The 23,934-nt window shown below is 38.4% G+C and overlaps 1 protein-coding gene across 1 annotated transcript in view; it reads left to right on the top strand.

Annotated features, from left to right (window-relative positions):
* The window catches only part of SLC15A2 (solute carrier family 15 member 2), a 53,473-nt gene that overhangs the window by 7,567 nt on the left and 21,972 nt on the right, over positions 1–23,934 (top strand). Inside the window, exons 3-7 of the mRNA XM_036744826.1 lie at positions 237–378; positions 15,748–15,840; positions 16,078–16,177; positions 17,663–17,753; positions 18,053–18,130. Of these exons, the coding sequence (XP_036600721.1) occupies positions 237–378; positions 15,748–15,840; positions 16,078–16,177; positions 17,663–17,753; positions 18,053–18,130 (504 nt within the window). The remainder of the gene's footprint in view (positions 1–236; positions 379–15,747; positions 15,841–16,077; positions 16,178–17,662; positions 17,754–18,052; positions 18,131–23,934) is intronic.

Raw genomic sequence — 23,934 nt, forward strand, 5'->3', positions numbered from 1 at the left:
ATCATCACATCACACAATGCATTCCAAGTGATTTCCTAGAAGAGATTTTTGTAAGGCCATTATTTTAGATTATCTATGCCATGGTTCCACTCTATCAGTACAGGTATTTGAAAATGAACTCAGTCCTTCATAAATTGTTCAGGTTTTCTATTTGACCATTGACTTCTAACCCCTCCCTTCCCAGATAGGGATCTAATCCACCTTTCATCTCACCTGTACCCTTCTCTCCATTCTAGCTGTGCTGACACTTTACTTTCTGTACTTCCTACACTGGAGTGAAGACACGTCTACATCTGTGTACCATGCCTTCAGCAGCCTCTGCTATTTCACTCCTCTCTTGGGAGCAGTCATAGCTGACTCTTGGTTGGGAAAATTCAGGTAATAAAAGAACATTATCCATTCTCATAATGTAAAAGACCACATCCCAAGGGAATTCACAGATCAAGACTTCTAGAGGTCCTTTCTTCTTTCCCTTTGGCTCTAGGCAATAAAAGATTTGTTGTTGAATCATTTCAGTTGGGTCTGACTCTTCATGACTCCATCTTCGGGTTTTCTTGGCAAAGATACTGGAGTGGTTTGCCATTTCCTTCTCTAGCTCATTTTACAGAAGAGGAAACTGAGGCAAGTGGGTTAAGTGACTTGCCCAGGGTCACACAGCTAGTAAGTGTCTGAGGCCAGATTTGAACTCAGAAAGATGAGACTTCCTGACTCTAGCTCCAGCTTTCTATTCACTGCACCACCTAGCTGCCCCAATAAAAGATTTATTTCAGCCTCAACAGAAAAAAGTCTCTTCTAAGTTTACAGACTTTCCTCAGTGATCCTTGTATTTTAGCAGCCATTGCAATCAAGAAATTCTTTCATAAATATATACTGAATGCCCCATGCAATAGTTTTCATTGTACTCCCCTGGTCTGGCCTGATGAAGATGGAGAATATCTGCACATTGACAAATATTTATTCAGTATTAACTCAGCCTTCTCTTCCCTAGCTTATATAATCTCAGCTCCTTTATCTTCTCTACACAAGCTTGGCTTTCCTGCTTTTATCCTATTTCTTGGTCTCCTGAGCCTTTGCTATTTTCCCTAGCTTCTCATAAGAATATAAGGAATACCTTTTTGAGTGAGACTGGCTCATTATTTATTCTGTCTCAGAGATTATCAACAAGGGGGCACTTACAATGTGGTTATCATTCACAGCATTGTTCTTGTGGGTTAAAGTTATATATCCTTGAAAACCTATAATATCTGTCATTGATACATTATGAATCTATCATTATGAAATTAGAAATTTATCCTAACTTTTCTTGAACCTCTTTCTTGTCATATATTTATCCTTTCACTCATTCATTCAAAAAGCCTTTGTTAAATTCCATACCTAAGAGTTTATTCATACACATATATACATGTAAGAATATATTGTTTTGTGTGTATATACATAAATATATAGTGTACACACAAGAATGTATTTCTGTAAATATATGTATATGCATGTGGGAATATATTGCTGTATAGACACATATATATATATATATACACACATAATGTAAAAGTATACTACATATAAAGCACACACAAGAGATTGTTCTGTGTGTATAAACATATACATATAAAAGTATATTGCTGTGTGTATATGTACATTTACACATAAATATATATTGTTGAATGCACATATATATCCACATATATACCCAAGAGTATATTGCTGTGTGTATATATAAGTATATATGCAGATGTACACATATATAAATAAAAGTTCTATCTACTATTTGTAAATAGTACTTTGGTTCACAGAATATTATAGGTCCATCTCTTTATCCTATCCATGGTATTGCAAGTCCATTAAAATGCAGTATATGGCACTGATTATGTGGGGGAGGGGAGGGAATAAGCATTTATTACCTGCCTGCTATGTGCAAATATCTCATTTGATCATCACAACAACTCTGGGAGGTAGGTGCTACTATCATCCTCATTTTAAAGTTGAGGAAAGTGAGGCAGACAGAGATTAAGTGACTTGCCCAGGATCACACAGCTATTATTAATAGTGCCTAAGCCAGATGAATTCAGGTCTTCCTTATTATAGGTCTGTCTCCTTATCCTATCCATGGTATCACCTGTTCTGTGCAGTATGAGATATAAAAGAAACACAACTCTTAACCTTTACCTGACAGACTCCTCAGTTCAGTAGGAGAGAAAAATGATGGACTTTATGGGCAAAAAGCAATGTTTCAATTTATTCTAAAACTTTCTTCTTTGAAATAAGATATATAGGCAATGGAGTATAGAAATCTATCTTACCCCACATGAAAATTGAAGGGAAGGGGAATGAGAGAAGGGGGAGGCGTGATAGAAGGGAAGGCAGATTGGGGGAACGGGTAATCAGAATGCACACCATCTTGGGGTGGGGGGAGGGGAGAGATGGGGAGAAAATTTGGTACTCAAAATCTTGTGGAAGTGAATGTTGAAAATTAAAAATAAATTAACAAAAAATCTAAGAAAATGAATAAAAAATTTCTCTTTAGTACCAATAAAAACCATCAAGAAAAGTCAGAAAGAGAAATTCCATTCAAAATAAGTACAGGAGGTATAAAATTTGGGGGAAATCTGTTTTATGCTGCACTTGATATTAATCAAAGACTTATTAAACAAAGTTATCTCTGTTACATCTTTCAAGGAATCTTGTATAATTTGATATATATTTGGGAGAAGCCTTGTTAGAGAAAAAAAAAGTTAAGGAAATATTTTGTTCTACAAATCAAGTGATTTTTTTATAGTCAACAAATAAAAAGTACAGTGGGATCTTGCATTTGCTATACTTTCAGTCAATTGCGTAAGTGTAAAGATGTGCTCAGTTGTAGAATATTGCCTGCAGAAGTCTGCCTTTCTTCTTCTCAAACCTTTTTCAAGGATGGCCTTGATGCATGTAATAATAATGATAAGGTCCAACCAAATTTGGTCCTAGAGAAGAATTGAGAAAAAAATGCACTTCCCTTCTTTGCAGAGGTAGAGATTATGATTGTGGAATATTGCATATACTATCAGACACAGGTGATGCATTAGTGGTTTTGTTGAACTGCTTTTTTCTTCCCTCTCTTTTTAAAATCTTTGTTACAGACTAGGTGGGGGAGGAGGGATGTATTTGCTAATGAATGTGATATTAAAATAAAAGGTATCAATAAAAAGAAGATAAAATTTTTAAAAACTTTCTCCTTTGAGCTGGAAAAAAAAATGCCTCCTAGTAGTAGGATTTGGTGGACAATTCCATGTTTGCTCTGAGTATTGGTCATAGGCCTATAGTCAAGCCAGAGCATTGCTAGGTGGGTAGATCTTGGACTTGGTTATATAAGAACCTTAGAGATCATTTAATCCAATCTCCTTGGGCCTCCCCCTTCCCATTTTAAACATGAGAGAGTTGGGGCAGGTAAGTGGTACAGTGTATAGAGCGCCACCCCCCTGGAATCAGGAGGACCTGAGTTCAGCTCTTGCCTCAGACTAGCTGTATGGCTCTGGCCTAGTCACTTAATCTTTACCCCAGTTACTATAAAAAGAGGCTAATAATAGCACCTATTTCTCATGGGTGTTATGAGGATAAAATGAGACAACATTTATAAAGTGCTTGTAAATCTTAAAGTGCTTTATAAATGCTACTAGGATACTGGGAGAAATCAACCACTTAATAAAGTGCTTTCTATATGCCAGATACTGTGCTAAGCACTGGGGATACAAAAAAAGGCAAAAGACAGTCCCTTCCCCGAGGAACTTAAAGTCTAAAGGGGGAGACAATATGCAAACATGCAAAGCAAGCTATATTCAGGATCAATAGGAAATATTTAATAAGGAAGACAGTGGTGAAATTTTAGTTGGGACTTAAAGGAATTTGGAGAGGTCAGTAGTCAAAGCAGAGGAGGGAGAGAGTTCTAGAGGGGGAGAACAAGGAGAGAAAATGCCTGGAGCTGAGAGATTGGAGTGTCTTGCTCATAGAACAACCAGGAGGCCAGTGTCACTGGATTGAAGAGTACGTTGTTGGGGAATAAAGTGTAAGAAGCTTGGAAAGATAGGTGAGGGCTGGGTTATAAAGAGCTCTGAAAATTAGGAAAGGCCTTCCATAGGAGGTAACAGAGCCGAGCTTCAAAGGAAGCTGGGGATTTCAAGAGGTGCAGGTAAAGAAAGAGCTCATTCTAGTCATGAGGGATGGCTGAGGCCATTGTACCAGAATGGAAGCCTGACTAGCAAGTGGGCCACTTCATCTAGAACACAAGGGTGATGTCTGAAGGAGAATGATGTAAATACTTCTGTTTATTAGCTGGAGCCAGATTGCAAAGGGCTTTAAAAACCAAAAAGAGTTTTATGTTATCCTACAGCCATTTTATTATGTCTCTCAGATATTGCATTTTTTACAAATTGAAGGTTTGTGACAAGCCTGCATCGAACAAGCTTATAAGCACCATTTGTCCAACAGCATGTGCTCACATGTCTTTGTCACATTTTGGTAATTCTTGTAATATTTCAAACTTTTTCATCATCATTATTATTATATTTATTGTGGTAATCAGTGATCTTTGATGCTACTACTGTAATTGTTTTAGGACACCATGCCTACATAAGACAGTGTACTTAACAAACGTTGTATGTGTTCTGACTGCTCCACTGACTGGCTGTTCCTCCATTTCTCTCCCTCTTCTTGGGGCTCCCCATTCCCTGAGACACAACAATATTGAAATTAGGCCAATTAATAAGTACAGTTGCCTCTAAGTGTTCAAGTAAAAGGAAGAGTCAATCAATGGGACACACTTCATTGTTGTCTTATATTAGGAAATTGCTACAGTCACACCAACCTTCAGCAACTACCACCCTGATTAGTCAGCAGCCATCAATATTGAGGTGACCCTCCACCAGCAAAAAGATGATGACTTGCTGAAGGCTCAGATGATGGTTACAATTTTTTTAGTAATAAAGTATTTTTAAATTAAGGTATGTACATTTTTTAGACATAATACTATTATATACTTAATAGACTTATAGTTCAGTGTAAACATAATTTTTATGTACACTGGAAAACCAAAAAAAATTGTATGACTCATTTTGCAATATTTGATTTGTTGTTCTGTTCTGGAACTGAACCAACAATATCTCTAAGGTATGCCAGTTCCAAAAAGGAAGTGAGGCTTCTTCTGAGTGACCTCAAGGGTGTGGTTTGCTCTGATTTCAAAATTGGGCCCTTTGGGCTTTAAAACTACTTTTCTGACCTTTCTCATGCTTCCTTGCCAGGAAGGGTGAGGCGTTCTTCTAAAGCCTATTCACATTACAGTATGTGTGAGATGGGGGGCAGGGTAGCCCTTGGACACAAATCTCTAAAATGGGGTTAATCCTAATAGCACCTACTTCACAGTTTGTCTGAGGACCAACTGAGATAATATATGTAAGCACTTTGCAAACCTCATATAAGTAAAAACAGCTATATAAATAATATATAAATAAATTGTTATTTCTGTTGAGGGAGCACTAGCTACTGAGGAGATTGAGGAGATCAGTCCTTTCCTTGGGGGTGACACTAGAACTGAGCTTTGAAGGAAGGGAAGGGATTCTGTGAGATGGAGGCAAGAAAGGAGGAGATGACTATCCAAGTTCAAGTGCTGACTTTCTTCTTGGCTTTTAGCTATTCTCTACCTCTAAACTATTTCTGTAGGGACTGGAAGCTGCTTTTGTTACAACTGTGCCACACAGAACTAGTCCCAAGCAACTCCTCTGCCAATTGCCCTGTAGTCAGATGCGAGCAACCTGGAGTGGGGGAAGGGCAACATGCTCCCAGCCCAGCACCAGCAAGTCCCTATCTGATCCTCCTCTGTCCATTTCTGGGCCTGGGATTACTTCTCTACCCCGAGGGTCCTGTGACCAAGCAGTGTAGACAAGCTGTCTGTATTCCCCTCCCCTCTAACCACATGTTGCCTGGTATGGGGACTGGTTCCACTGAAACAAAGGGAGGGGGGTGGGGTAAAGCAGTAAAGGACACATGCTGGCCCTTTACTCTCTCCTTCCCACTCCCAAATAAACTTAATACTAGCCTTTCCTAGTTCTTATCTTCTTCTGCCTTTCATTTCCACTGCCTCTTCCTCTGTTGTAATGCAGTAGAAACATGGATGGCTTAAGAGTCAGGGAACCTGATCACAAATACAGATGGACCTCGGAGATATGTGGTTTCAGTTCCAGAGCACCACAATAAAGCAAGTCACATACACTTTTTGGTTTCCCAGTGCATGTAAAAGTTATATTTACACTAAACAATAGTCTATTAAGTATGTAATAGTATTATGTCTAAAAATATACATGCTTTAATTTAAAAATACTTTATTACTAAAAAAAAATGCTAACCGTCATCTAAGCCTTTACCAAGTCATCATTTTGGTGGAGGGTTGCTTCAATATTGATGGCTGCTAACTGATCAGGGTGGTGGTTACTGAAGGTTGGGGGAGACCATTGTAGGGTTATTAATTGGCCTAATTCCAATATTGATGTGTCTCAGGGAATAGGGAGACCCAAGGAGAGGGAGAGAGATGGGGGAATGGCCGGTCAGTGGAGCAATCAGAACACACAAAATATTTATTGATTAAGTTTGCTGCCCTTTTTTCTTTTTTTTATTTAGTACAATTTTGACATTTATTTTTAATATTTTGAGTTCCAAATTCTCTCCCTTCTTCCCTCTCCCCCATTGAGAAGGCAAGCAATTTGTTATAGGTTATTTTTGTGTAATGATGCAAAACATATCCATAATAATTATGTTGTAAAAGAAACAGACAAAAAAAAACCTCAAGAAAAAAATGAAAGTTAAGAAAAAAGTGTACTTCAATCTGTATTCAGTCACCATCAGTTCTTTCCCTGGGAATGGATGCCACTTTTCGTCATAAGCCCTTTAGAGCTGTCTTAGATCATTGTATTGCTACCTAAGTCATTCACGGCTGATCATCTTAACATGTTGCTGTTACTTTGTACACTGTACATTTCACTTTGCATCAGCCCATGCAACTCTTTCCAGGTTTTTCTGAGAGCATCCCGCTCATCATTTCTTACAGTACAATAATATTGTACTATATTATGTATATATATAGATATATATTATAATCAAATACTACAATTTGTTCAGCATTCCCCAATTGGTGGGCATCCCCTCAGTTTCTAAATTGTTGTCCCCAGAAAAGAGCTGCTATATTTTTGTATATATAGGTCCTTTTCCTTTTTAAAAAAAATCTCTTTTGGGATATAGACCTAGTAGTGGTATTGCTAGGTCAAAGAGTATGCCTGGTTTTATAGCCCTTTGGGCATAATTCCAAATTGCTTTACAGAATGGCTAAATCAGTTCACAACTCCAACAATAGTGCCTTAATGTCTCATTTTTTCCACATCCCTTCCAACATTTGTCATTTTCCTTTTCTGTCCTATTAGCCAAACTAATAGGCATGAGGTAGTACCTCAGAATTGTTTTAATTTGCATTTCTCTAATGAATAGTGAGTTACTGTATTTTTTTACATGGCTTAGATAGTTTTGATTACTTCATCTGAAAACTGATCATATCTTTTGATCATTATCAATTGAGGAATAGCTCTTATTTTCATTTATTTGACTTAGTTTTCTATATGTTTGAGAAGTGAGGCCTTTATCAGAGAAACTTGCTTCAAAATTTTTTTTTTCACAGTTGCTATTGCTAACTGTATTTCCCTCCATCCTATTTCCTGCCACCTCCTCTCCCTGTCTCCTCCCCCTCCCCCATTTATTCTATTCTCTGTCTCCTTTCCCCGCAGTCCCTTAAGTTCACTGTCTTATATGGGCATGGTTCATGGCACTTCAAAACAATTAAGATAGTAATATCAAAGATCACTGATCACGGATGACCATTAAAAGATATAATAATAATGAAAATGTTTGAAATATTGTGAGAATTACGAGGATGTGACACAGAGACATAATGTGAGCACACGCTGTTAGAAAAATGGCACTGATAGGCTTGCTTAATGCAGGGTTTCCATAAACCTTCAATTTGTAAAAAAAAAAAAAATGCAATATCTGTGGAGTACAATAAAGCTAAATACAATAAAATGAGGTATGCCTGAACTGACTCAACTTATAAGTTATCTGACCTTAGGCAAGTGCCTTTATCTTTTGGGCCTTGTTTTCTTCAACTAGAAAAAGAAAGGGGATGTGGAGGAATTGGACTCAGTTGTGAGCTGTCAAGAGTAGCCACTGATTTTTAAATCTTTCTTTGTATCTCCAGGGCTTAGCACAGTGTCTGGCACACAGTAGGTGCTTAATAAATGTTTATTGACTGACTAGATGAACTAAAGTCCCTCCTAGTTTAAGATATAAGTCTATCATCCTATATCTCTTCTTCTCATATTCCTTCTGTAAGAGGAGTTGATTAGAGAAGCCTCCCTTTCTCTAATGAGTTGGTGAGTTCCCCAATCAACTGGGTGAGTTTATAATGTAGCTAGCCTGGCCAGAGGTGGAGGTGGGAAGATAAGGCAGCTAGGTGGGGCAGTGGATAGAGTGCTGGATCTGGAGTTAGGAAAACTCATGTTCTTGAGTTCAAATCTGGCCTCAGACACTTAGTAGCTATGTGACCCCTGAGCAAGTCATTTAGTCTATAAACTTGGTTTCATTTTTTAATATTTTGATAGCTATATTTCAATATATTTGGTTTCCTTTGTATTCTATTTAATGCATTTAAAATCATTATTCTGAGACAGGATCCATAGGTTTCACCAGATTGTTGAAAGGTCCATGATATGTGAAAGGTTAAGAACCCCTGTCATCTCATGGGCACCTCTCCATGGAGAGTGTAGACATAGGTACCTTGTTGAGAGGAAAAGGGATAATTTCCTGGGCTAAGACTGCTACCAAGATGAACTGGTTTGCTCAGATTCTGGGAAGTCAGTTAAGTCAGACAATAGTCATTTAATAAGCACAATTAAGTGCTAACTATATGATAGACACGGTGCTAAGTTCTGGGGACACAAAGAAAGGCAAAAGACAGCCCCAGACCCTCAAGGAGCTCACGATCTAATGAATTTGGAGGAGGAGGACTCATAAGAGGCACCCAGATGCACGTGGAGACAGGAAAGAGAAAATGCCTCCTCCCCATCCTTTCCTTTTCCCTCTTCAAAGCACAGACTAGACCAGAGTGGAACAAACCTATGTTCTAGGAAGGGATTGTCGGGTTCTAGGAAGACTGGGAAGCCTATTTCCTAGTACAGTCTCTTTCTCACTAGGAATCTGCAAATGGAAGCCTGTATGTGAGCACAATTCTCCTCTATCTGGGATCTGAGTATAGATGCCATCGTGTAGGAGGAGCACATGGGAGATACATGCTATGTTCTTAAACACAGCTTTCTGGCTTACTTGACTAGAGAGGAGAATTCCTGATAGTGGACTTTACCAGCACAAGAGGTAGTAATAGCAGTGACAATGATTCCTGCAGGAGGATTTGACTGAAGCAGACATGCTCATCCACAAAGGGTCCTACCTTAGAAATTTTCATCCTTTATACCAGGAATTTTGTATTTGCAGGTCCATGAACAGATGAAAGGGAACCTATGAACTTGCCTGAAGAAAAATATACATATATTTTCACTAAGTCCTAATTGAAATTTAGTATTCAATTATGATGGCAAGCAACAAACATTCTGAGAAGGGACCTCTTCTCTTTTAAAAGGTGACTCTTTTTCCTCTTTTTATCCAAGATCTAGGTAGGTTTATCCAGCAAGCATTTATGTGCAAGGCACCTGGAATCCAAAAATAACAGCAGTCAGGGGTGTCTCATTGGTCCCAAATTGTAGAGACTACAGATTTCCTCCATCATCTTCTTCTTTGACTATCATTTTAACAATATAACTATACTTTTCAGAGGAGAATACTCATTTGGTGCTCTCCATGATTTCACTAAGGCCTAACAGAGTATATTTTCCAGCCTCTCAGAGAAAGATTTTCAACTTCATTTTTTTTCTCAAATGTTGACAGTGGCTTAATCTTCCTTTTATAGAGAGTTGTTTGTATGTATCACCCTGTCAAAATGAACTTTTTTTTGCATGGTGACTTTATTTTTAATTTATTGATACAATTTGTCCTGATACAACAGATATTTTATAAAAAGCACTCAAATGCTGTTACAAAGTACATCCCCCCCCCACAAAAAATATTAGATTAGAGATTAAGAAAAAGGAGGGACATGTTGTATTAGGAGGGCAGAGTTTATAATTTCAAAGAGGATCATATATATGTCTGAAAGGTTCGGATATAAGAAACTCTCAAAGTAGGAGGCAGAAGAATCAAAGCATATATTTAGGCTCCACAGTAACCAACTCATGAACCAGCATCCCCATTCTGATATATTGATCAAAAGCTTCCAGGCCCAATAAGTATGCCTCACAAGAGTAACCAGGAGGCCACAGAGAAGCATGATGGTGTACAGCAAAATCATATACATGCTTCCCCTCTATGGTACCCACTGGCCTCAAGTCCTTGTTCAGCTTCCTCCCGTAGGTCAGCTCTGCTACTGGCAGCTTCTGCTTCAGCTTTAGCTGTGGCTGTAGCTATATCAGCCTCTGGCTCCAACGGAAGCTGTTTTTAACCATCCGGCTTCTGCGGGGGTGTAAGGTACCCCGGGGAAAGCACAGGTTCTTTCGATCTGCTTAAGCAAGGGAAGCAAGGTGAAGGGGCCGACAAGCCTACTCCAATCCAACGTACAAACAGCATTCAGTTCAGGGGAAAAAGCCAAACTAGTCAAGGGCACTTGTTGACTAAGTGCTAAGGAGCCCATTTTTGGTTACCAACACACATGTTCTCTAACTTTGACAGTTTGGCACTAACATCGATAGTTCAGCTTGCCCAGGGTTCTGTTGTTTCTTTCTGTTAACTTTATTTCCATTGTTATAATCATTGTAGTTGCTATTGTTTTGCCTTTTCTTTCCTCACTTTGCATTCTGGCATGTCAATCAATCAAACATATAACATATATTTATTTAGTATCTACTATGCTAGATCTACTAGACTCTGGGTTATGCTCTGAGGATACAGGGTAGCAAATTGTTCCTGCTTCATGGAATTTATTTTCTAATGGGGAGGGGAGAATTTGCTCGCATATGAGTGTATAAAAACACTTACAAGGCAGATACAAGGTAACCCTGCAGGAGAGGAAAGCAGTAGCAATAGGGATCAGGAGAAGCTTCATGCAGAAGTTGGTGCCTGAGCTGAGTCTTAAAGAAAATGAAGGATTTCAAAAGATGCTGGTGAGGAAGGAGTGCAATCTAGAAAAGAGAGCCAGCCAGTGCAGGGGCACTAAGGAGTGTCAGATGTAAAGAATGGCTAGAACGTCGGTTTGGACCATAGAGTATATGCAAGGGAATAGTATCTTATAAAGCTGGGTAAATAATATGGGGCCACATTGGGAAGAGCTTTAAATGTCAAACAGAGGAGTTTATATTTGATCCTATTGGGCACTGGACTTTACTAAGTAAGGGGAGATGACGACATAGTCAAATTTTCCTCAAGGAACATCACTTTGGCACATGTGTGGAAGCTGGAGGTGGGGCGGAGAGACTTGAGGCAGGGAGACCAATTAGGAGGTTCTCTGTATGTCTCCCTGAATTTTTCACATTTGTCATTCCTTATGGCACAGCCATGTTCCATTATCTTGTTTTTTATGCCTAAAATTTTAGGCACATGCATGAATATTTTGTAGGCAGGGTGCTACCAGATTCCATCCATAATACTCCCTGTCCTCCTCTTCACTGTTACCTCGCTAGATTTCTGCCTTCCCCTGTGTCCTCTTGTGTCGGCTAGAAAGAAATCTCTTCCTGGTCTCTATATTGTTACTCTATTGGGATTATCATCCTTGCCTGCTGCATTTATTCATTCCTCTTAAATTTCTATTAGGGATGTTTGAGAAGGAAATAATTTCTTTAGTTCTGGTTTTCTTTCTATGTTTCAAACTCTTTATTATTGAATACCCTTCTTTTTTTCTGTATGGTTAATTTCAGATTTGTAGGATAGGTTGTCATGGGATGCGTTCTGAGCTCCATTGCTCTTTGGAACACATTATTCCATTCCCTATTCCTTTTTCTATGAGTGCAGAATAGTCTTCTATTATCTGAATCTCCTTTCCTTTGTATTTGAAATTCTTTCTCCTGATGGCTTGAAGAACTTGTTTCTATGTGTCTTAGAGTTTGAAGCCTTGAGAGGTTTTTTTTTTTGAGGCAATCTGTAGATTCTTTCAATCAGAATATCATTTTCTACATTTAGAAATTCTAGGCAGTTCTATCATTTTTTTTATATGGTGTTGAGGATTTTTGTCTCGTTGTGTTCATCTGGGAGATCTATGATCCTTAGCTTGTCTCTGTCCGTCCTGTGCTTTAGTTCAGTATATTTTGCTTGCATAGTGAGAGCCTATTTTATTTTAATGTTCTTGTATTTTGCTTCTCTTCTTCTAGGTTGCCCTTCAGTTCTGTGTATTTACATTTCAAATCTGTTATTCTCTCTGGTTTCTTTGGCGAGGCTTACAATTGCAGATTCAAGTTTTTCTGTTCTTCTCATTATTTTTGTTATATAGATCTAAATTCTGCTCCAATAATTCTCATTTCTCTTTTAAACAACTCAGAGAGAGCATCTTATGATTACATGCACTTCTCAAATTCTACAGGGTTGGATGATCTTTTTTTTTTTTCAGTATATGTTTATAGATATCTGAAATTGTTTAGTAGGTCCGGAGGCCTTATTTCCTTTAGTTGTTCCTGTTTTTCCTGTTGATTTATCTGTTTATATTCAAGGTCTTTGAGTTTTCTTCTTCCTGAAATCCTTGGTATTTTCATTTGTTCTCTACCCCTCCCTGCCTTGTTTTCCTTATTGCTCGTTTCTGACTCCCTCCTCTCTAATTGTGGTTTCCTTGGGGGCTGGATCTCAAAGTTTCACAGTCTTCTCCAAAATAGGCATTTCAAAGGTCACTAGCATAGCTTTCAGCCCCAAATGACTTTTAGGTGTTTAGAACTGGCTCCAGTTGGATGATGTGCTCTTTCCCTCAGTCTTGGTAGAGTGCTATATAGCTCCTCACACACGATGTCCTGTCCTGGTGATCTATCCCATTCCCTCTATTCCTCAGTTCTTTGGCATGACACTGGCAATTCAGAGCCTGCTTTCCGGGGCATCTGTGCTTTTTAGTTGCAGCCCCTTGCAGGCTTTTGTTATTGAAGGGCCATGCCCAAGCTACTGTTGAGACAAAACTTCTGCACCTAAAGCTGAGGTCTCTACTGAAATGGAAAGAGAGAGAGGGTAATGGAGTGCAAGAGTTTTGATGCAAGCTTGTGTTATGGCATTGGATCTGCTAGTATAGCCTCACTGCTGATAGCATGAGAGGTGTAGGAGGGTTGCTGAATAAGCTCAAGTTTGGTGAGCATCATTTCCTGGATTTGGGAGGATTTTCCTCCCTTTTTTGGATTCTAGATATCCTAGACATGGAAACAGCTGAAGTTGTCTTATTTTTGGTGCATAATTTCTCTTTTGGAAAGGTTGAGAGGTCATGGGAATCAGAGAAAATATCTACTCCTCTATCTTGTTGCTCACATGACTTGGAAGCCTTGGATTGGATTATTTTATGCTCAAGTGTAAGACTTTACATTTACTCTTGTTGAATTTCAGCTTTGGGGGTTCAACACAATGCTCTAGCCCATCTAAGTCATATTGGATCCTGACTGTCACCCAGTGTATTATCTACCCCTCTCAGCCTTATTTCATCTTCAGATGTGATAAGAATATTCTCTATAGCTTCACAAGTCTCCCCTTCTCCCTACCATGTCTATCATTTTACACATGATGCAGTGGACATCCCATTGATCTAGTAGTCAGGAAACCCAAGTTCTTGTCCTGACTCTTACTCTGTTACCTTCAGCAAATTACTTAACCTCTCTGGGCCCAGTTTTTTCATCTTTAAAATGAGATGGCTGGAAAGGTTGATACTTTTCATTTCTAAAGTTTTGCATCCTTTTTGTCCATAAGGAGAATACTATATGTGTGCTGAAGTAGCTATGTTAGCATGTCCTTGATTTCATAGATTTACTCCTGGAGTACCACTGTACTCTATCCATTGTCCTTCAATTCTTGGCAAAGATCATTAAATTAAACATACATTCAGTAGGCAATGAAGAGTCACTGAAGATTTTTGATTAGGGACTAAATGATCACAGCAAGGTTTTGGGAAGACTTATTAGTCAATAATGTGAAAGATATACTGAAGAGGGGATAAAATGGAGTGAGGAAGACCTGGGCTATCACAATAATGCAAAAGTGGAGAGAAAGAGAAAGGTACAAGAATAATTCATTGTGGAGGCAGAAACAACAGGTCTGTCCAACTATTTGGATGTATAGGGTGAGGTGAGAGGTAAAAATGTTAGAGGAGAGACCAGGTTGACTAGGGAGGATGATGAGATATAACTATTGGGTATATTGAATTTGTGGTACCAAGTGGACATGCAGACAGAATCATCCATTAGGCAGTTTGTGATTCAGAACATGATATTTAGATTTGAGAGTACTCTTCAGAGTTGTGATAATTTGAAGTCCATGAGAATAGATGAAACATCAAAAAAGTATAGAGGAAGAAGAGAAAAAAGGCTAGAACAGAGCCTTGGGGCAAAACCATATATAAGGGACAGGAGCAGAATGAGAAACCAACAGAGGTAAAGAAATGGTTTAGAGGTAAGAGGAGAGTAATCAGAGTGAAGGATCATGGAAGCCAAGGGAAGAAAGGCCATAAAGAAGATAAATCAACAGTGATAAATGCTACAGACAGATGAAGGAAGATCAAAATGGGAAAAGGAACTATAGGATTTGGCAATGAAAATGTTATTAGTCACCTTGTACAAAGCTGCTTTAGAAGAGTGATGAGGATGATAGAAAGGATTTAATGGATTGTGAAGAAGATTGAGCTAGGTAATAGAATTACAGAGGTAAGAGTGTGACCTGGAGGTCTGTAGCTGACAGTGACAAGAATCAAGAAGAAGGTATTGGTAGTCAAATGAACTGAAAAAGGGAGGGTGTAATTGTAGATTATCACATTTCATGACTATGTTGGCTGAGCTGGGAGTGAGGAGAGGGGAACCAAATTTCCGCTTCCCTTACATTACAATAAGCCTTGAGCAAAACCTGAACAGGCAGCTCTTATTTCCTTTCTGGTCCCCATCCTGGTCTTTATAACTCCCTAGTGCCACAGTCACCCCTTGAACAAAATATAAGCTAAACCAAGATCATTCATCCCTTTCAGCTCTCCCCTAATGTTATTCTTTCAACTCTAACAGAGATTCTACACCCTAGTTTTGTCTTGTTTGCCCTTGAAGGGGAGGGAAGTAAATGGGAGATATTTGCTATCCTTGCCTGACCCCTCATAGAAGAAAAGAGTTTATTATTGAACCCCTACCAGTCTTTACCTGTTTAAATTTCACCTTTGTTTCTCATTTAAATTTCTAAAAAATAGTTCCTTAAAGCAGTTTCTTCCTGTCTCTCCATTGTGTGTAACTTTATTGCTTTCCAAAATGTCCACCAAAGGAGGAGGCTGAGAGTGCAGTAGAATAAGACACCTACATTTGTTAGTGCTCTTCTATGTCCTCAAAGCATGAAATATAGTTCCATGGACTCTAGAGTGTGAACATTGGGTTAATATTGTACAATTACCTGTAAACTGCCTCTTACCCTTGAATGACTTGGATTTCTTGACAGAACAATCATCTATCTCTCTTTGGTGTATGTTCTTGGTCACCTGATCAAGTCACTGGGTGCAGTGCCAGACGTGGGAGGAAATCTAACGCACATGTGAGTAGAATTACAGGATGCACATTCTTCTTGGTTATTACTACAAGTTTCAGTTCCCCTTCTCCCTCCCAGGCAGGGAGATCTCTTATTCTTCCTTCAGAATATTGGGGAGAAAAGACTCCCAGGGTTAGGATACTCTCTGTTCTAGTGTGCTTTTTGTCTTATAGCCCCATGATCTTTATTGCGACAGTAAAACTGCACACCAATATCATCAGAATCCTTGTCTCTTTCTTATAGAGTTCTATCCATGGTTGGCCTTTTCCTGATAGCATTGGGAACAGGAGGTATCAAACCCTGTGTGGCAGCCTTTGGTGGAGACCAGTTTGAAGAAGAACATGTAAGGACCATGTGATTTCAGCATCTCCTTTGTCTTTTTGAAAATGGACCCGGGCATCACAGATTGGGGAGGGGCATTAGAGAGTTAGAAGGCCCAGCTAAGCATGAATTGAATGGTTTGCCAATGAGGAGAACCATCAAGCAGATGAAAAATAGAACAGAAAGGTTTTCCACAGATATCGCTCAGCTAGAAAAGCCTTCTTTTCCCCTCATTAACCCAAGTCAATGAAATGGAAAAAAATATGAATGGCTAGATGAGCAAAATGAAAATGGCTCAACTGAGGGTCTCAGGATGCAAGAGAGAATCACATGTATTTCAGGTTATCCCAAATTCCTAGCATCCTTTTCATCCTTGTCCCACTTTTCCTCTGTCTTGCCTACTTCATGTGTTTCTCTTTTTCTTTTTTTTCTCCCTAGCTCTGGTCTTTCCCTATCTTATATTGGATAGATTTGTGCTTTTTCTTTTCTTTTTTTTATTGTTTTCCTCCATGTTCTTATCACCTTGTGATTTCTGACTCATGAGAATTTTCCTGGCCAGGAAAGTGATGCTGTGACCTAGTGGAATAAGGTAATTGCTAATCTTTATGCACATTTCAAGTTTCTAGCCTTGCATGATATCCAGAGGGTGGGGAGAAGGCCCCCAGAATTTCTTTTGCACTCCAATCACTTTTATTACCATATGTCTCTTGGATGGGCTGATTATTTGCAAAGGCAACTAGCCTCTAAGGCAATTTGTAGGCTCTGTGAATTAGATAATTGGGCAAGTATGAATGGAATAAGGAAAGTCCACTTGGGATGGAGAAACAAACTGGAGTAAAGGATCTGGGATACCTGAAGGAGCCAAGTTACTTGAAATGTCTCACTTTGTCTGAAGGAATGCATTTACCAACTACTTCTTAGACTCACATTCTTTACTGCAAATGGGAAGGTGGCAATTTCTCCTTTCCAATTCACAGTTCACAGTTTATTAATTCTCCCATTAAACTTTCAGATGGCCCCTGGCAAGCGCCAGATGAGGTCTTCGGTCTGGTCAATGTTTTCTTTCTTTGCCCTTGGTTCTAACATGCTTCCCCTACCCATTGCTAACATATTCCTACTATACAATCTACATGATTTGATTTGGTTTGTGTAGTTTTGATGAGCGATATTTGCGAATAACACAAGTCTCTAATGTATAATATAGTTTGCAGAGACCAGGGAGTGAGTGTGCATGTACTGGGTGTTCCAAAATCTTAGTGCAATTTTAAGCTATTGTGAAATATGCTTTAATAAAACTTAATGAGCTTAATTAAGTTTTTTAAAAATAAACTTAATCTGTAATAGCTTTAAGCTGCACTAAGACTTTTGGGATACTCTGTCATTGTTTATATTCTGAGTTTGGCAGGTCAGGGAGACAAAGATTGTAGGGATGTGTGCTTCTGTGTCTGATGATAATGATGGTGAAGTTTATCCTGTGGGTTTTTTTCCTTTCTTTTTTTTGTCCCAGGCAAAAGAAAGGAGCAAGTTCTTCTCAGTTTTCTATCTGTCCATCAATGCAGGGAGTTTGATCTCCACATTTGTCACACCCATGCTAAGAGGTTGGAATCCTTTATAAAAGGCCTGGTAAATGGTTTTGCTGTGACCAGGCATGGAGTGGGAGAGGTTGGGTTTTTTTTTTTTTGTTTATTTGTTTGTTTTCAAAGAGGGCTTGGGAAATAGTAGGGGTTTCCTTCTGTTTAAGTTGTCTCTGCAAGGAATTGGATTAAGCGATCCTTATAAAAATCTCCCCTCTCCTGCCCCCCATAAGGAGGGTGCTGTTGAGGAAAACTGTATGAAATTGATTTGTAGAAAAGCTAAGACCCCGCCAGTGACCCTGCTTTCTCTGTCTTCTCTCCAGGTGATGTACAGTGCTTTGGAGGAGATTGTTACGCATTAGCCTTTGGGGTCCCAGGAATGCTAATGGTAGTGGCTCTTGGTAAGTGCTCAGGGGAAGTGAGAAAAGAATCTCTCCCTTCCCTCAACCAAGCTTCACTAGGTCAAAGACCAGCTCTATGAGCGATGGGAGGTTGCTTTGATTTCTTAGGCTACCCAAAGGCATACTCTGAAGTAAATGAACTCGTAGCTGGCTGTCCCCTGCTCTGCTCTAATGACACAAATTGAGCTTTTTGAGTGACTGGAGCTAGAAAATCCAGATTCTGCTTGTTAATATGCAGGTGATGGCTAAATCTGATGCAGTTGAAATGAGGTGTGATTCTTCATCCACCCAAACCCCTCTCCCAGAGCCTAGCCCAAGAACAGTGGGCTGGGTTGGTTACTTGGGTTACATAATCCAGGGGCCAGTCTGTGTGTTTTTGTTTTTAATCATTGACCTTAAAATACATTCCTCTCCTGGGGCCCAGTATGACATTTCTTGGAACAGGTCCAGCCCCAAAACAACAAGAACTTGATAGAGAAATAGTAGCCCAGGGATTCAGCATTTTGCTTAGTTTTGATTGTTCAGAGAAGGGAGAAATTCCCAGATGGTTCATTTGTATGTGTTTAATTTCTTGATCATTCTAAGGAGCCATGCTGTCTCTCTTACCCCTCTTCTATACCTTTTTCCTCCCACTCCCACTCCTACCACCACCACCACACACTTTCCCAAATGTTTCCTCAGCTGTCCTCTGATTAATCAATTCAGCAAGCATTTATCAAGCACCTACTATGCACCAGGCACTGTGTTTACCTGAATCAGATTTGCTACCCAATTATTTCAGGTTCCTAAGTGTGAATAGAAAGACACAGAACTCTATCTCAGTCTTCTTTTGCTGCAGTGGAGCTAGGTGGCACAGCGGGCAGAGTGCTGGGGCCTAGAGTCAGGGAAGACCTGAGTTTAAATCTAGCCATAGACACTTGTTAGCTGTGTGACCTTGGGCAAGGCACTTTGCCTCTGTCTGCCTTGGTTTCCTTATGTGTAAAATGGAGATCATAATAGTACCTACCTCCCAGGGTTATTGTGAGACTCAAATGAGATAATATTGTAAAGCACTTGGCATAGTGCCAGTACATAGTAAGCATTTAATAAATGCTGTTCTCTTCTCCTAGTGTGTCCACCCTAAGTCTCTATTCCTCTGCTGTAGTGGCTGCTTCTATCCCATTCCATTCCAATCTCAGTGTCTCCCATAATGTCAATCTGTTTATGCACCTTAAACTATCCCATTTCCTACTGCCAGCTAATTACTAGTATACTCTCCATCATCTTCCCCACCATACCCCATTCTCAGCTGAAGAAGGTTTGTTTTAGACATAAGGTACCATTGAGAGTATCATTATTGGGAAAAGAAATAGAGAAAATCTTCTTGAAGATTGTATAGAATGGGTGAGGTACCTGGAGGACTCAAAAGAAGCAAGTTCATTTGGGGGGCGTGGTATGGTATGTTGAGGAAGGTCTCTGAAATGAGGAAAAAAGAACTTGGTCTTTATTCAAAACATAATGGAGAAGTCACTGCTGGGCTCTGGAAAAATGAGGGTAGGCAAAGGGTGGAGGAAACATTTCATAGAAAATTGAGGGAAATGACTGAGACTAACAATAAATAATAAGAATATGTTGGAAATAATAACATTTTGAAAGTACTGAGGGACTAATTTCTTTTATTTATTTTTATTAGTAAACATCATTTTTATTGCATTTTATTATTCAGGAGTGTCTCATTTCATTCCTTTTTTAAAATCCATTTTATTTCTTTATGCATTGGCATTTTTTAAAATTTTGAGTTCCATATTCACTTCCTCTCTCCCACACCCTCCCATATCCACTGAGAAGGCAAGCAATATGATATCAATTATACATGTGAAATCATGAGATATATTTCCATATTAGCCATATTGCAAAAAAAGGGAAGAAAAAGTGATAAAATTATATTTCATCAATTCTCTCTCTGGAGGTGGATGGCATTTTTACATCATGAATCTTTTAGAATTGTATTGGATCATTGTATTGATTGGAGCAGCCAATTCTTTCACAGTTGATCATCATTACAACATTGATTTTACTGTGCACAATTATCTCTCAGTTCTTCTCACTTCACTTTGCATCAGCTCATATAGGTCTTGCAATATTTTTTCTGAAACCACCCCCTCATCACTTCTTATAGCACAAAAGTATTCCTAAGGGACTGCTTCTTAAACATTTAGTATTTTATTTTTCCCCCAGTTACATGTAGAAACAATTTTTAGCATTCAGTTTAAAAAATTGAGTTCCAAATTTTCTCCCTCCCTTTCTTCATTTCCTCCCCGCTCTTCCCCATTGAGAAGATGTAGATTATACATACACAGTCATGAAAAAAAACATATTTCCACATTAGTCATGGAAAAGAAAACAGATAAAAAACCCAAGAAAGATAAAGAAAGTAAAGAAAAAGTATGCTTCAATCTACATTCAGATTCCACCAGTTCTTTCTCTGGAGATGGATTACATTTTTCATCTTAAGTCCTTCAGAACTGTCTTGGATCTTTGTATTGCTGAGAATAGCTTAGTCTTTCCCAGCTGATAATCATACAATATTACTGTTACAATATACAGTGTTATCCAGGTTCTACTTGTTTCACTTTGCAGCAGTTCAGGTTTTTCTGAGAGCATCCTGCTCATCATTTCTTATAGCACAATAGTATTCCATCACAACCATATACAACTTATTCCCCAGTTAATGGACATCCCCTCATTTTCCAATTTCTTGCCACCACTAAAGGAGCTGCTATAAATATTTTTGTACATATAAGTCCTTTTCCTTTTTTTAAATCTCTTTGGGATATAGACCTAGTAGTGGTATTGCTTGATCAAAGAGTATGCATGGTTTCATAGCTCTTTGGGCATAGTTCCAAATTGCTCTACAGAACGGCTGAATCAGTATACTTCACTACAATGCATTAGTACTTCAATTTCTCCACATGCCCTCCAACATTTGTTATTTTCCTTTTCTATCATATTAGCCAATCTGATAGGTGTGAAGTGGTACCTCAGAGTTGTTTTAATTTGCATTTCTCTAATCAGTAGTGATTTAGAGAACTTTTTCATACGACTGTAGATAGCTGTGATTACTTTGTCTGAAAACTGCCTGTTTGTATCCTTTGACCATTTATCAATTGAGGAATGGTTCTTATTTCTATTTCTATAAATTTGACTCAGTTCTCTATATATTTGAGATATGAATTCTATCAGAGAAACTTACTGTAATATTTTTTTCATAGTTATGATTACTGATTGTATTTCCCTCCATCCTATTTTCCCCTGTTTATTCTACTCTCCTTTCACCCTGTCCATTCTCAAAAGTGTTTTGCTTCTTTTACCTCCCCAAATCTGCCCTTCCTTCTATCAGCCTACCTTCCCCTTCTCTTATCCCCTTCCCATCCTACTCTCCTGTATGGTAAGATAGATTTTATACCCCACTGAGTGTATATGTTATCCCCTCTTTGAGCCAATTCCGATGAGAGTAAGATTCACCCATTTCCCCCACCCCCACCACTATAAAAGCTCTTTCACACATCTTTTATGTGAGATAATTCACCCTATTCTACCTCTTCCTTTCCCCTTCTCCCATTGCATTTCTCTTTTCTAAGTCTTAATTTTACTTTTTAAAATAATTATCCCATCATATTCAACTCACACCCATGCCCTCTGTCTATCTCTTCTCCTTCTAACTGCTCTAATAATGAGAAAGCTTTTAGGAATTACAAGTATTATTTTCCTATGTAGGAATGTAAACAGTTTAACCTTATTGAATCCCTTATGATTTCTCTTTCCTGTTTATCTTTTGATGTTTCCCTTAAGTTTTGTATTTGGAAGTCAGATTTTCTATTCAGCTCTGATCTTTTCATCAGGAATGCTTAAAAGCCCTCTATTTCATTGAATATCTATAATTTCACCCCTGAAGGATTATACTCAGTTTCGCTAGGTAGGTGATTCTTGATTGTCATTCTAGGTCTTTTGCCTTCTGAAATATCATATTCCAAGCACTCCAATTTAATTTGATGTAGAAACTGCTAAGTCTTATTCTGACTATGGCTCAATGATATTTGAATTGTTTCTTTTTGGCTGCTTGTAATATTTGCTCTTTGACCTGGGAGCTCTGGAATTTGGCTATAATAATCCTGGGATTTTTCATTTTGGGATCTTTGTCAGGAAGTAATTGGTAGATTCTTTCTATTTCTACATTGTCCTCTGGTTCTAGAATATCAGGGCAGTGTTCCTTGATACTTTCTTAAAATTGAAATCTAGACTCTTTTTGATCATGGCTTTCAGGTAGGCCAGTAATTCTTAAATGATCTCTCCTGGATCTATTTTCCAGGCCAGTTGTTTTTTGAAGCAGATATTTCACATTTTCTTTTATTTTTTCATTCTTTTGATTTTGTTTTATTGTTTTTTGATGTTGTATGGAGTCATTAGCTTTTACTTCAGTGAGATTTTGTACCTCTTTTTTCATTTAAGCCAATTCTGCTTTTCAAGACATTCTTCTCTTTGTTGGATTTTTGTGTCTCTTTTACATTCGGCCTATTCTGTTTTTTAAGGTGTTATTTTCTTCAGTGTTATGTGTATGTGTGTGTGTGTGTCTGTGTGTGTGTGCCCACGCATGTGCGTGCCTCCTTTACCAAGCTGTTGACTCTTCATGATTTTCTTGCATCACTCTAATTTCTCTTCCCAATTTTTCTTCTACCTCTCTTATTGATTTTTTCAATCCTTTTTGTGCTCTTCCATGTCCTGAGACCAATTCATATTTTTCTTTGAGGCCTTTGATGGAGTAGTTTTGACTTTGTTGTCTTCTTTTTTTGTTTGTTTTTAAATATTTTATTTATTTTCAGTTTTCAACATTCATTTCCATAAGTTTTAAATTTTCTCCCTCTCCCTCCCCAAGACAGCATGCAATCCTATATGCTCTCTATACATACAGTCCTATTAAGCACATTTTCACATTAGTCATGTTGCACAGAAGAATTATAATGAATGGGAGAAACCATGAGAAAGAAAACAAAACAAAAGAGAAAAGAGTCTGCTTCACTCTGCATTCTGACTTCATAGTTTTCTCTGGATATGGATGGCATTTTCTTTCAAGTCCTTTGGAAAAGTTGTAGATCCTTGAATTGCTGAGAAGGGCTAAGTCTATTAAAATCAGTCCTCATACAGTGTGGCTGTTACTGTGTACAATGTTCTTCTGGTTCTGCTCACTTCACATCAGTTCATATAAGTCCTTCCAGGTTTTCCTGAAGTCTCTCTGTTCATCATTTCTTATAGCACAATAGTATTCCATTACATTCATATACTACAACTTGTTCAGTCCTTCCCCAATTGATGGGCATCCCCTCACTTTCCAGGTCTTGGTCACCACAAAAAGAGCTGTTATAAATATTTTTATACACATGGGTCCTTTTCCCATTTTTATGATCTTTTTGGGATATAGCCCTAGAAACACTATAGTCCTTTGGGTATAGCTTTGGGCATAGCTCCAAATTGTTCTCTAGAATGGTTAGATCAGCTCACAATTCTGCCAACAATGAATTAGTGTTCCAACTTTCCCAAATCTTCTCCAGCATTTATCACTTTCCTGTTTTGTCATGTTAGCCAATTTGGTAGGTGTGATGTGGTACTTCAGGGTTGTTTTGATTTGCATCTCTCTAATCAATAATGATTTAGAGCATTTTTTATATAGATAACTTTAGTTTCTTCCTCTGAAAACTGCCTGTTTACATCCTTTGACTATTTATCAATTGGGGAATGACTTTCATTCTTGTAAATTTGACTCAGTTCTC

This window comes from Trichosurus vulpecula, chromosome 2 (assembly GCF_011100635.1).
Source record: "Trichosurus vulpecula isolate mTriVul1 chromosome 2, mTriVul1.pri, whole genome shotgun sequence".
Taxonomy (NCBI): Eukaryota; Metazoa; Chordata; class Mammalia; order Diprotodontia; family Phalangeridae; genus Trichosurus; species Trichosurus vulpecula.